Source organism: Panthera leo, chromosome E2, assembly GCF_018350215.1.
Source record: "Panthera leo isolate Ple1 chromosome E2, P.leo_Ple1_pat1.1, whole genome shotgun sequence".
NCBI classification, from domain to species: Eukaryota; Metazoa; Chordata; class Mammalia; order Carnivora; family Felidae; genus Panthera; species Panthera leo.
Genome location: NC_056693.1, coordinates 16295604 through 16309932, shown reverse-complemented (window position 1 = coordinate 16309932; position 14329 = coordinate 16295604). Strand labels below are relative to the sequence as shown.

The following is a 14329-nucleotide window of genomic DNA, read 5'->3' as shown; positions in this document are numbered from 1 at the left end:
AAATAAACTCCTGGGACTATGTCAAAATAAAACACTTCTGCACAACAACAACAACAACAAAAATCACAAAAACTAAAAGGCAACCTACTGAATAGGAGAAGATAAGGGACGCCTGGCTGCCTCAGTCAGCAGAGTATGTGACTCTTGACCTTAGAGTGTGAGTGCGAGCCCCACGTTGGGCATGAAGCCTCCTTAAAATTAAAAAAGAAAAACCTGGGAGAACACATTTGCAAATGACTATCCAATAAGGGGTTAGTATCCAAAATATATAAAGAACTGATACAACTCAACACCCAAAAAGCAAATAATACAATTAAAAAATGCACAAAAGACATGAACAGACATTTCTCCAAAGAAGACATACAGATGGCCAACAGACCCATGAGGATCATCAGATACTCAGGAAAATGCACATCAAAACTACAATAAGATGTCACTTCACCCCTGTCAGAATGGCTAAAATCAACAACACAAAAAACAACAGGTATTGGCAATGATGTAGAGAAAAAGGAATCTTTGTACACTGTTTCTAGGAATGCAAACCAATGCAGCCACTGTGGAAAACATTATGGAGTTTCATAAAAAAATTAAAAATAGAACTACCCTATGATCTAATAATCACACTACTAGGTATTTACCTCCAAAATACAAAAACACTAATTCAAAGGAATACATGCACCCCTATGTTTATCACAGCACTATTTACAATAACCAAAATATGGAAGCAGTTCAAGTATCCATTGATAGATGAATGGATAAAGAATATGTGGTATATATATAAAACAATATTATTCAGCCATAAAAAGAATGAAATCTTGCCATTTGCAACAATAGGAATAGAGCTAGAGAGTATAATGTGAAGCAAAATAAGTCAATCAGAGAAAAAAAATACTATATGATTTCACTCATTTGTGGAAATTAAGAAACAAAACAAATGAGCAAAGGGGAAAAAAAAAAGAAACCAAGAAAAAGACTCTTCACTATAGAGAACAAACTGATGATTACCAGAGGGGAGAAGGGGGTAGGGGAATGGGTGAAATAGGTGATGGGAATTAAAGAGTACATTTATCATGATGAACACTGAGTAATGTATAAAATTGCTGAATCACTGTATTGTACACCTAAAACTAATATAATATTACATGTTAACTCTACTGAAATTAAAATGAAAACTTTAAACACACACACATACACACACACACACACACACACACACACCACAAACAAACAAAAACAGTGAATAGGAAAAAATGACACTTTTATAGCATAATACCATTGGTATAAATTTCAAGCATATATGTGACTGATTTTATAAGCGATTTATACACACTTAAGGATGCATGCCTATGGAGAATCAGAATTGGGAATTATGAGGGAAAAAATAAACCAAGAAATGAGTGTTGGACTAAACAATTTTGATAATGTACTATGAAGTCCAAAAATATAAATGGAAATTTAAATAACCAAGAGCCATACCTTCTTGGCCTCTATCTTAATAGAAGGCAGAGTCCTAACAGCCTCAAACATCCAAACAGAGGGAACTCCGAGACTCTGGAGCTGCAAATTCACAGGGGCTGAATTTACAGTTCTGTCTCACATGAGCAGCTGGCTCTCAGGCATGCAATTGAACTTTCTGCTTGATTTCATGATTAATAAATCCCATCTTAACTGTTTACACATATTACATTCTTTCAAGTAATCCTTACAAAAACTTGAAAGGCTAGAATTACCACTTCAGTTTTATAGTTAACTAAATTGAGCTTGAAAGAAGTAGTCAGGGACATGTGGGAGGTTCAGTTGATTAAGCGTCTGATTTTTTTTTAATTAAAAAAAATTTTTAACGCTTATTTATTTTTGAGACAATATGAGAGACAGAGTGCAAGCAGCAGAGGGGCAGACAGAGGAAGACACAGAATCCAAAGCAGGCTCCAGGCTCTGAGCTATCAGCCCAGAGCCCGACACGGGACTTGAACTCACAAACCATGAGATCATGACCTGAGCCAAAGCTGGACACTTAACCGACAGAGCCACTCAGGCGCCTCATGTGTCTGATTCTTGGTTTCATGGCTGAAGCCATGATCTCACGGTCATGGGGCTCTGCACTGAACATGGAGTCTGCTTGGGATTCTCTTTCCCTCTCCCTCTCTCTCTCTCTGACCCTCCCCCTGTACTTGCTTGCTCTGTTTCTGTCTCTCTCTCTCTCTCTGAAAATAAACATTAAAAGAAAGAAAGAAAGAAAGAAAGAAAGAAAGAAAGAAAGAAAGAAAGAAAGAAAGAGAGAAGTATAATCACTTTTTAGTTTTTCCTAAAAGAGTTGACATCCATATGAAGGTCTAACTCCAACACCTCTACTTGTGCCAATAAACAAAAGAGCAGATCTTTTCTGGAAGAATATGTGATGAATGATCATGCAAGTGCCTTTAAGAAAGCTGACCAGTCAGTTCTCTGTCACTAATATATCCTCACCTCATGGCCTCAAGGAATCTGCTTTTCTCCACCATATAACCCATTGTCTCTCTTTTGAGCTTCATGGACAAAGTAGAAAATCTTAGTAGGATACAGCAAATTAACATGCTAGGTAGGAACTCAAAATCAATATGAAATTATATTCAAAAAAGGAAACATTTTTCCAGCTGTCTCTAAAAGAGGCCCTATCATAATGACAGCAATTTTGCCCTAAATTCACGCAAAGTCCTAGCATACAAATATAGTAACTACAAAAAGGTACAGGACTCTGTGGGAAATTTACGTATATATCAAAGTTTTGTATTGTGTTTGCTCAGGAAGAGAGATCTGGAAAACTTTAGAAAAGGATGGAAAACGTCTGTGTGCAGAAGAGAACAAGTGGAATCATAACACACCTGAAGAAGCTTAGCCACATTTCCTTTTGACTCATTTACAACAGTTGAGGTAATTTTAAATTATCACTAATTTTAAATTGGTAATTTTTAACTTAAAACAGTGTTTCAAAAATTCTGAAACAACTTCAAGTTTTATAAAAGGTAATTAATACATAGTTCTTATTAGTGTGAGCTTAGTATATACTTATTTAAAGCAAGTTCTACCATGAAATTGGGATTTTTCTTGTTGGGCAACAGGAATGATAGAAAATACAGTACGTATGGCAAATGCAATCTTACTTTACACTCTTTCTTAGGTCCCCAAGTCTAGCTAGCAATACCTTTAACTGAAGAACATTATTTCCTTTCATAAGGGGGGAAACGACATCCAGATGGCTAACAGACACATGAATAGATGCTCAACATCACTCATCATTAGGGAAATACAAATCAGAACCACGAGATATCACTTCACACCTGTCAGAATGACTAAAATTAACAACTCAGGCAACAACAGATGTTGGTGAGGATGCAGAGAAAGAGGAACCCTTTTGCGCTGCTGATGGGAATGCAAACTGGTGCAGCCACTCTGGAAAACAGTACGGAGGTTCCTCAAAAAATTAAAAACAGAATGACCCAGCAATTGCACTACTAGATATTTATCCAAAGGATACAGGAGTGCTGATTCAAAAGGGGCACATGCATCCCAATGTTTATAGCAGCGCTATCGACAATAGCCAAAATTTAGAAAGAGCCAAATATCCATTGACATGTGAATGGATAAAGATGTGGTGTGTGTGTGTGTGTGTGTGTGTGTGTGTGTGTGTGTGTGTGTGTGTATATATATATATATATATATATATATATATATATATAGGAGTATCACTCCGCAATCAAGAATGAAATCTTGCCATTTGCAACAACGTGGATGGAACTAGAGTGTATTATGTTGAGAGAAATAAATCAGTCCAGAGAAAGACAAATATCATATGATTTCACTCATACGAGGACTTTAAAATACAAAACAGATGAACATAAGGGAAGAGAAGCAAAAATAAGATAAAAATAGAGAGGGAGACAAACCATGAGACTCTTAAATACAGAGAACAAACTAAGGGTTACTAGTGGGGTGTTGGGTGGGGGGGATGGGCTGAATGGGCGAAGGGTATTAAGGACACTTGTCGGGATGAGCACTGGGTGTTAAATGTAAGTGATGAATCACCAAATTCTATTCCCAAAATCATTATTACACTATATGTTAACTTGGATTTAAATTTTTAAAAAAGAGGGAAATTTATCTTTCTGATTTCATATCCCCTTTGGAATGCATGCTTGTTTTCTCCCTCCCTAAATTCCTTGCAAGGTAGCTAACTTCATGACTTTAGGCAGGAAACAATGATGATGGGCCTGGAACATCCTATTATTGCCAGAAAGTACGGATGCTTGCAACAATGTCAGAGCAGTGCTGAAGGGAGCAAAGAGTTAGCCTAAAGCAGCTCCCAATGGCTCATTCTGACAATGAGCATCAAAAAATATACATAATCAATTGAAATGTATTAGGATTTTAAAAGACCATGAATGCATGAAACTAAAAAGAAAAATGTTAAAATGCAATAATGCAAATACAGAGGCATAATAAAATATGAGAATGAATTTGGTAAGTATAAAGTGTAATATTTACATACATGGATTACATATATATAAATATATCTATATGGATTATCTTTCCAATAGGCATATAACTCTGTGTGTGTGTGTGTGTGTGTGTGTGTGTGTGTGTGTGTGTACACAGTATAGGTAGACAGATCTCTTACCTTTCCCAGGTCTTTAATCAAAAGTCAACTTCAAAGGTGGCTTCCTTCCCTGGCCATACAATCTAAAATATCAACCCAGTCCCCTACCTCTTCTTTCATCTTCTTCTCCTTAGAATTTTCTCTCTTACATACTATATTTTTTCATGTATATATATATATATATATATATATATATATATATATATGTATTTATTGTTGGTCTTCCTCACTAGAAATTAGCTCTATAAAAAAGCAGTGATTTTTGTCCATGTAGTTCACTACTGTATCTCCAATGCCTAGGTTAGAACAAAGCCTGGCACACAGCAGGTACTCTATACAAAGTTTTTCAATAAAACACACACACAGGCACACACCCCTCCTGTTTAATCAAGAGTAAATAAAAGAAAACTTTTAAATATGAGAAGCAAAAATTGCATAAACCGACAAGGCAGAAAGATATGTTCAGCATAATAACCAGATTAAAAAAGGAATCCAATAGTTCCATCACCATTGATCATATCGAATAACCAAGTGGAAAGGGTTTTGCCATTGTGTTTAAATCAATTAGTCCATGTTCTAAAGAGAATTAACTGAACAAACTCAAACCACATCTCTTTGGACAAGAAATCTCTAGATGATCCTAATAACTCTAAGATACTAATAATGCATAATTTTTTTTATTTTTTTCAACGTTTATTTATTTTTGAGAGACAGAGAGAGACAGATCATGAGGAAGGGAGGGGCAGAGAGAGAGGGAGACACAGAATCTGAAGCAGGCTCCAGGCTCCAAGCTGTCAGCACAGAGCCCGACACAGGGCTTGAACCCATAAACCATGAGATCATGACCCAGGCCGAAGTCAGACACTTAACTGAGCCACCCAGGCATCCCAATAATGCATAAGTTTTTAATAATGCTAAAAGATCAAGTCACTATATCACAATAAGACAGTGGGTTGTATAGTTGCAGATAAATAAAATTTAATACCTCACTGTGAGGTAAAACACCAGATATAAGTACAAACACCTATGCTAAAGGCATGGGTGTAAAAGATTTTACAACATTACAAGTGAAGTTTAATTGAAAAAACAATCAATCAGAGGAAGAAATCAGGTGCCATACTTAGATCAGAATCAGTTAGTGAATAACTCAAACTCTTCTTTGGTCTGAGTCATTATTCTTTTTCCTTTAGGCCTGTTAAGTTTACTGTAACCTTGGGGAGTGTTCCAAAATAAGTTATTACTCAACTCTTAGAAAGTATTAAAATAAGTATTTCTATACACCTAGGAAATATAAGAAAGAATAAAGAAGTGACATGGATTTTTAGCATATGATTTTGACATTTTAGGTTAGATGTGTTATGTTTGGCAGCGTTTTATAATCATTTTTTTCTGTTCAAGGTTTGAAGTATTAAATCATACTAAATCTATGGTTTAAGTTGTTTCAAGGCCATTTGTCTTAATATTTGGGAAATTTTCAGATTTGTATTAGATGTAAGAATAAGTTGACTAATAAAGAACTTTTAAGAGTAGTAGTCATTGTTTCACTCCATGCGCATATATAAATCCTTTATTCTTTCATAATTCCTTTGTTCTGTTGTTTTCATAGATGCTGTCCAGACAATGTCCAAAATTCTAATGGTTCTAACTGTTCAAGGTGGCCCCATTACCATATCATCAAAGTTTACTTCCCTACATCCACTCAAATAAAATAGGAATATACTGCCCTATACCCTCATATGCCTTATTACTCTGAAGAATGGTAATCATTTATGCCCTCAAAATTTTACGCTCCAACTGTTTTACCTTCGCCATGAGTTGAAAATGTCTCATCCTTTCTGCCAGTAATGTCTGTCTGAATCTCTAGTTCCAAACAAGATAAAAATTTCTTAAACCAAAATTATAATCTACCCACAAAAGAAGACCTCATTTACAATTCTGTTATATTCTATTACACAGTATATTTAAATCCATACTGTAAACAGAAAATCAAATAATTCCTTTAAGATGAAGAGCCATTCATGAACTTTTCTCTCAGCTTGTCATTCTTTCTTTAAAGGCCTACGGTGAGTCATTACCACAGATGATTTTAATTCCTTATGGGAAAGCCTGTTAAGGAGTTTTACTAAGTGAATTTTTAAAAAAATTATCCTTATTATGAAGCAGTCTAATAAATACTAACTTTTATCAACAAATAAAATGTAAAAATTCTCTCAGCTTTGTGAAGGCTGTATATTGAACTTCCATAAACTTGTTTCAGCAAAAGGTTTCTCAGGATAATTACACCATATAAAATATTAAGGCTTTCTCACATGTAGCAAATACAGGGTGCATGAATCAGTACTATAATTCCAAGAGGCAAAAATCCAATTCAAATTAACTTAAGCAAAAAAAGGAAATTTATTGTATCACAAAAATGAAAAAGTAAAAGATGGTATAGACTTCAGGCATGATTGAATTGAGAAGATAAAACAATGTCATCAGATTTCTGTCTCTCTGTGTTGGACTGATCCTGGGAAGGCTTTCCTCATGTGGTGGCAAAAAGGCTACTGGTGAGTTTTTAACCTGGAAAAAAAGTCCTTGCAGCTTGCAATTCCAGGAAAAACATTATCTTCTCTGACTATCCATAACAATACCCTGTTATAGGGTTCTAGTGGTCCAGACAAGGCCATCTGCCAATCCCTTATTAACTAGCTTGTGGCCAGCCCATGACCAATCCACTGCTTTCCCTGATTAATAGTTTCATCAGAATGATATGCAATGAGGGTGAGGTAAATTTCAAACGGGGCATAGAACAGATCCAAAAGTAACAGATGTCTACTATTCAGGCTATTTCAAATAAGGGATGCTCATAAACTGAAGGCTTTTTCCATATTTACTACATTCATAGAATCATTAACCAAAGAATTAATTGACTGATATTTATTTAGTAAGGACTGAGTGGTGACTGTTTTCTTCCTTATACTTGTTATAATCAGAGAGTTTCTTTATTATGAATTTTCTGATGTCGTCTAAGGGCTGAGGCACAGCTAAAATTAGTCCCACATTCACTGCAGTTATAGGGTTTGTCTCCAGCATGAATTCTCTGGTGTAGCCTAAGGGACAAGATCTGATGGAAAGCCTTCCCACATTCATTACATTCATAGGGTTTCTCTCCAGTATGAATTCTCTGATGTTGATTAAGGTATGAGCCACAACTGAAGGCCTTCCCACATTTGTTACATTCATAGGGTTTCTCTCCTGCATGACTTCTCTTATGATGAATTAGAACTAAAGCATCACTGAAGGCTTTCCCACATTTACTGCATTCAAAAGGTCTCTCTCCAGTATGTATTCTATGATGTCGATTAAGTTGTGAGTCAGTCCTAAAAAACTTCCCACATTTGATGCATTCATAGGGCTTTTCACCTGTATGAATTCTCTGATGTTGATTAAGGTGTGAGCGATAGCCAAAAGTCTTCCCACATTCGTTACATTTAAAGGGTTTCTCTCCTGTATGAATCCTTTGATGCAGAGTAAGGGCAATGCGTCTGCTGAAGGCTTTTCCACATTGATTACATTCATAGGGTTTCTCTCCAGTGTGAATTCTCTGATGTTGATTGAGGTGTGCGCTCTGTCTGAAGGCTTTGTTACATTCCTTACATTCATATGGTTTCTCCCCTGTGTGAATTCTCTGATGTTCAACAAGGAAGGCATAACGGCTAAAGGCCTTCCCACATTCATTGCATGCAAAGGGTTTCTCTCCGGTGTGGATTCTCTGATGTTGAGCAAGGTGTGCACTCTGTCTGAAAGCTTTGTTACATTCCTTACACTCATAGGGTTTCTCTCCAATATGAGTTCTTTGATGTTCACTGAGAAAGAAGTCATGGCTAAAGGCTTTTCCACAGTCATTGCATGTGTATGGTTTCTCTCCACTGTGAATTCTCTGAGGTTGAGTAAAGAATGAGTAACAGCTAAAGGCATCATCACATTCATTGAATCCATGTGGTAATTTTCCAAAATGAGTCGTCTGATGTTGAGTAAGTAATGAATGGAAACTTAAGAGATTTGAAAAATCATTACTTTCATAAGGTTTCTCCCTAGGAGGACTTCCTATATCTTTACTAAGGTATGTATTCTGGTTGAATTCTTCACATTCATTATCTATCAAAGATTCTTTCTCAGCAGGTAATCTTTTATGTTCAATTAGGATGGAATGTGGGGGAAACATTTTATCATAAATATCAAATTTATGCATTTGCTCCACTGTGGGAACTCTCTCTTGTGTCGAAAGTACTGACTTCAAGAGAACACTTCTCTCGGAATTGTTATATTTATTGTCTCTTTTCACAGCAGAGATTTCCCTAAGAGTTGTCACTTGCCTGAAACGCCTCTCCTGATTTTGTTGATGCCGCTCAAATTCACCCTCGTATTTCCAGGCTTCTCTGAAACTGGAATATTCAAGGTTATAACTTGTAAGTCTTTCCATTACCATGCCCTGGGATATTTCCTCTTCATCAATGTACCATTTTGGAGGTAATTCCTTGATTTCATACCAAGACTCCCAGTCTGAAAAATATCAAGAAAGCAAATGTGTCCTTTTTTTTCCTTTGCAAGGAGAAAACTGTTATAGAAGAAATAAGAATTTATTTGGGGGGGGATGGAGGGGAGAAAGTATGTGGTTTTGACACCTTTCAAATATGGCCATGCAATATGAACAAAACACAAAGAAAGAAGAACGAAGAGAGCTGATAAAGGAAGATATATGTGTTGGTGATGGTGAGGAGGTGATAGAGGAAACGTAGGGCACAAAGCACATTTATATACAGATAAAATGTAGGGTACTTAGATGCAGACAAAGGTAAAGGCTGAGAAAATAAGAAATTGAAAACAACTGATTAGATCATAATCAGTTTCCCTGCCTTGAAGTCTCAAGTCCTATTCACTATCTAGTCCTATTCATAAGACTAAAAGCTCCATGAGTCAGTGACTAATGTTTACTTCTTTTTCTTCTTACTGCTGCATTTAGTGCCTAGGACAATGGTAGCATTTTGTTGAATGAATGAATGAATGAATGAATGCTAACAAAAAGCTCAACAACTTCTAAGATTTTATCAAGGACCAGAAAAAAATTATCATGGTTTTGGGTTGTTTTTTTTTTTTTAGGTGTCTAGAATAAATCTGGAGGTCAGCTTTTCTCATCATTGAGAGAAAAATGCTACCTACAGAATAGACACTTGATATTTTCAGGAGAGGATGTTGGTTGAGACAAGATGGAAAGAAAACTGTTTTTAAAAGATGACCTCAACAAAAAAAGGCAAATGAGGGAGTCTGGCTGGCTAAGTTGGTGGAGCATGGAGCATGCAACTCTTGATTTCAGTGTTGTATGTCTGAGCCCTATGTTGGGTGTGGAGATTACTTAAAAATAAAATCTTAAAAAAAAAGGAGGGGTGCCTGGGTGACTTAGCGTCTGACTTCAGCTCAGGTCATGATCTCGCAGTTCTTGAGTTCAAACCCCGTGTCAGGGCTCTGTGCTGACAGCTCAGAGCCTGGAGCCTGCTTCAAATTCTGTGTCTCCCTCTCTCTCTGCCCCTCCCCTGCTTGTGCTCTGTCTGTCTCTCTCTCTCTATCAAAAATAAATAAACATTAAAAAAAGGAAAATGAAAAAGTCCTTTTCTTTTTTTTTTTTTTAAAGTTTACCCATTTTTGAGAGAGACAGAGCATGAGCAGGGGAGAGGCAGAGAGAGAGAGGGAGACACAGAATCCAAAGCAGGCTCCAGACTCTGAGCTGCCAGCACAGAGCCCGACGCAGGCTCGAACTTATGAACCGTGAGATCATGGCCTGAGCTGAAGTTGGATGTTCAATCAACTGAGTCACCCAGGAGCCCTGAGAAAGTCCTTTTCATGTCACACACAATAATCAGCCAATATATTCAACTGTACAGAATCTACTACTATGTGCCCAGCATCCAGTAGAGGAAAAAAAGTCTGAGACACACACAGGGCCTTCTCCCTTTTTTAAACTCTAAGGAGGTGAAACTTGTGCATACAAAAATTCAACATGACACATAATGAAGGACTAGCTAATATGATACAGATTATTAGTAGTATAAGTGTCAGAAAAGAGGGATCAAAACTCACTAGTTTAGTTAAGGAATAATTCCTGGAGAATCTGAGCTTTATTTTCAAGGCTATGATCAAGCTTCCAAAATGCAGTGATTATTTTATTAACAGTCACTTTCATGTTTTGATATTCACAGGGATTATTTTAGAACTGTACATGTTAGCATTTTTTTTTTTTTTTAGTTAATTAGATATAGTCTTTTCCAGAACCGCATCCCATCTATTGAAAGAAAAGCTGCTTCCAGCCCAGGTCAGCACAAATTAAAAAGCAAAGAACACATTATGCATCTGTATCTTTCTTCTTTCCAATACAGCCTCCACTCAAGGAAAGCCCCATCCCTACCTATCCCTCCTATGCACAGCCACAGATTTTCTCATACTTGGGGCTCTATCTCAACCAAGGCCTGAGAGGAATTTGTTCACTTATCCTCTGTTAGGTCTACACTGTTGTTCTTTTCTTTCTTTTCTTTTTTTTTTTTTTTTTTTGGCAGAAACTCATTCTGTTCCCTCACCAACTCTCCTAGAACCTCCTTTCCTATATTCATCACCTAGGGTCACTACATTTCCTCTTACCAAGAATAAACCTATTCTCTATTCCAGAAGCTTTACACAATACCTACTGTAATGCTGAGTAAAAGAAGACTGATGGGAGAAGACTACAAACATTTTCCAACATCAGATGCCTAGAGCTCCAACCAGATGCCTAGAGCTCCAAGCTTTTTTGTGGAAAAAAAAAAAAAAAGATATTCTGTACTTAGGCAAATGAATACTATAGGGGAAGGAACTCCATATAGGGCACTCCAGGGGAAAGTATAGAGTATAGCCTAGGGAAAGTATACAGCAAGAAGTAAGTATGAAGGAAGACATATTCATTATGCTTGGAGTAGAGAAATACTTAGAAATCAGTGGTATTAAGATATTATGGTGACATTCAGCAAAAGAGAGAAGACAACTCACTCATATCAGTGATTGAGGGGAAAAGGGAAGTTATGGATTCAGGTAAATTGGGAGAGAGCCAAATGGGCATCCATGTGTCACAATGGAAACAACATAGGGTTTTGGGTCATAGGCGAGTTTAATCCTACTTCTGCATCTAGCTAGCTAGTTATTCTACCTTTAACAAATTGATTAACCCACCTCTTAAGCCTCAGTTTCACAGCAGGCAAAATGAGGTGACCTTACTAGTATGGTATAAGAATAAAGGATAATAAATTTAGAAAATATCTAGGAGTATCTGGTTCATTATAGGTATTCAGTGACACTTATCACACAATGAAACAAATTAATATGTATTCATTCAGTTATTCTTATACGTACACCATTATGTCTGAAAAGGGATTATGAAATAGACTGATGGTCAAGTGGCAAGACACAGAATGGGAGAAGTAAACCCTTTGGGGTTAAAATATATCCAGGCAATTAGAGATGTGTGATTTCAATTAGAGATGTGTGATTTCCAACTAATTATAATCTACAAATGGATGAAATTAAAAATCAAAGAATGATCAACTTTGGAATCCAATCAGAACTGCACAAAAAGTATTAAGCATTGTTATTTATTGTTGGAAGAGGAAAAGTTCTTTCTTACTAGACTGTAGAGTCTCTCACATGCTGAGCTGATGAGCAGTAGACAAACTGGTAGATATCCTGATGAAGTAAGTAATCTCCTGGCATGAAACCCAGAAGATTCTAGTAGGAAATCTGGGGAAAAAAGGACAGGACCTAAGGAGAAATCTTAAGGAGAAAGTTTACTGCTAAAGCCCAGAATTCATGTTCCAATGAATAGCCTGACTGACCAATGACCCATAGACTTAGAGATTGGATCTTCACCTTTAAAAAGCCATATAGAGGGGAACCTAGGTGGCTCAGTCAGTTGAGCATCTGACTCTTGATTTCAGCTCAGGTCATGATCCCAGGGTAATAAGATTGAGCTCCGCATCAGGCTCCACACTGAGCATGGAGCCTACCTGGGATTCTCTCTCTCTGTCCCTCTCTCCTACTTGTGCTCTGTCTCTCTCCAAAAATAAAACCAAAAAGCAAAAACAAAACCTGTATGGAGCTATGCTGTCCAATATGGTAGCCACTAACCACATATGGCAATTCAACACATATTTAAATTCATTAAAATAAAAAAAAATTTAATTCAGTTTTTCAGTAATGCCTCGTCATATTTCAAGTGCTCAACAGCCAAATATGGCTAGTGGCTACAATACTGGAAAGCACAAACACAGATCATAACCATCCTCACAGAATGTTCTACTAGACAGCACTGGATAGAGATCCAAAGTAACATGACAAAGATCTTATGTTTGAATGAGGAAAAGACAGAAAAATAGGGACAGGAGTAGGTTAAAGGGAGAGAGAAACAGAACTTTGGACAGAGAAAAAGGATAGCAGAACTATCTTATACATCTCAGTATGCTGACAAGTAGAAAAATAAAGATACCTGGATTTAGCAAAATTAGAGGGGTAGAAGCCAGACTGCAAGTGGTAAGACAATGCAAGAGAATTTGAAGTAAAGGAAATGAGATTACAATTGGTACAGAAGTGACTGGAAGAGAGAAGGGAACATGGTATATAGAAACACCAAAAAGGTCCCATAAAATGGTATGAAATTATTTCAAAGATTTTTTCAAAGATTTAAGTAAATAAAAATGTAAGATATAACTGTACCAAAAGAAAAAAAAAATGGATACACATGCTTGTTTACCCCAACTTAATTTGTATCAGGTCAGTTTCGATCAGAATTTTATTTTTATAAAATCAAGGATTTTATTTCTGAACTTATGAAATTATTTTAAAGGATTCATGGCAAAAAATGAGCAATAATATAAAAAAAAATTCTGAAGAAAAAAAGTTTCCGGACCAATAATATGACCTAAGCATTGCATTTTATACCTTCATTTCATTAAAATCCCTAGGAAAGGACTCAACCAGGGTGACTTGTAAAATTCTCTAATATTATAGGGAAATGTCAAGAGAAACACCTGAAGCACGCAAGCTTATGGGATGTAGAGAACAGAGCAAAGAGCTCTGTAGTTCATCCCCTTCCCCACTTCTCTCTCACAACCATAAGTTTGTTCTCCATATTTATAGGTCTGATTCTGCTTTTTGTTTTAGTTTCTTTAGATTCCACTTCTGAGTAAAATCATATGGTATTTGTCTTTCTCAGTCTTATTTCACTTAGCATAATGCCCCGTAGAGGTCCATCAGTGTTGTCACAAATCGCAAGATTGTGTCTTTTTATGGTTTCGTAATATTCCATTGTGCATATATACACCATATCTTACTTCTCCATTTGTCTATTGATGGACACTCAGGTTACTTCTATATCTTGACTATTACAAATGATGCTGCAATAAATATATGGGTGCATATATCTTTTTGAATTAGTGTTTTCATTTTCTTCAGGTAAATACTCACTGGTGGAATTATTGTAACATATGGTATTTCTACTTTTAATTTGGGGGGTAACTTCTATACTGTTTTCCACAGTGGCTGTACCAGTTTACATTCCCACTGGCAGTACACTAGGGTTGCTTTTTCTCCACATCCTCATCAATACAATGTTTTAAGTTAAAAAAGTTTTTTTTAAGC

At 36.4% G+C, this 14329-nt stretch overlaps 1 protein-coding gene across 5 annotated transcripts in view; it reads right to left on the bottom strand.

The window, feature by feature from the left end:
- Positions 1–5476: 5476 nt before the first annotated feature.
- Positions 5477–14329, bottom strand: part of ZNF527 (zinc finger protein 527) — a 32400-nt gene continuing 23547 nt past the window's right edge. For 4 of the 5 annotated variants that reach the window (XM_042920088.1, XM_042920090.1, XM_042920093.1 and 1 more), the window contains one exon: positions 5477–9178. In XM_042920088.1, the coding sequence (XP_042776022.1) occupies positions 7605–9178 (1574 nt within the window). In that variant the 3' untranslated portion in view covers positions 5477–7604. The remainder of the gene's footprint in view (positions 9179–14329) is intronic. The other variant, XM_042920089.1, reaches the window with a different exon arrangement.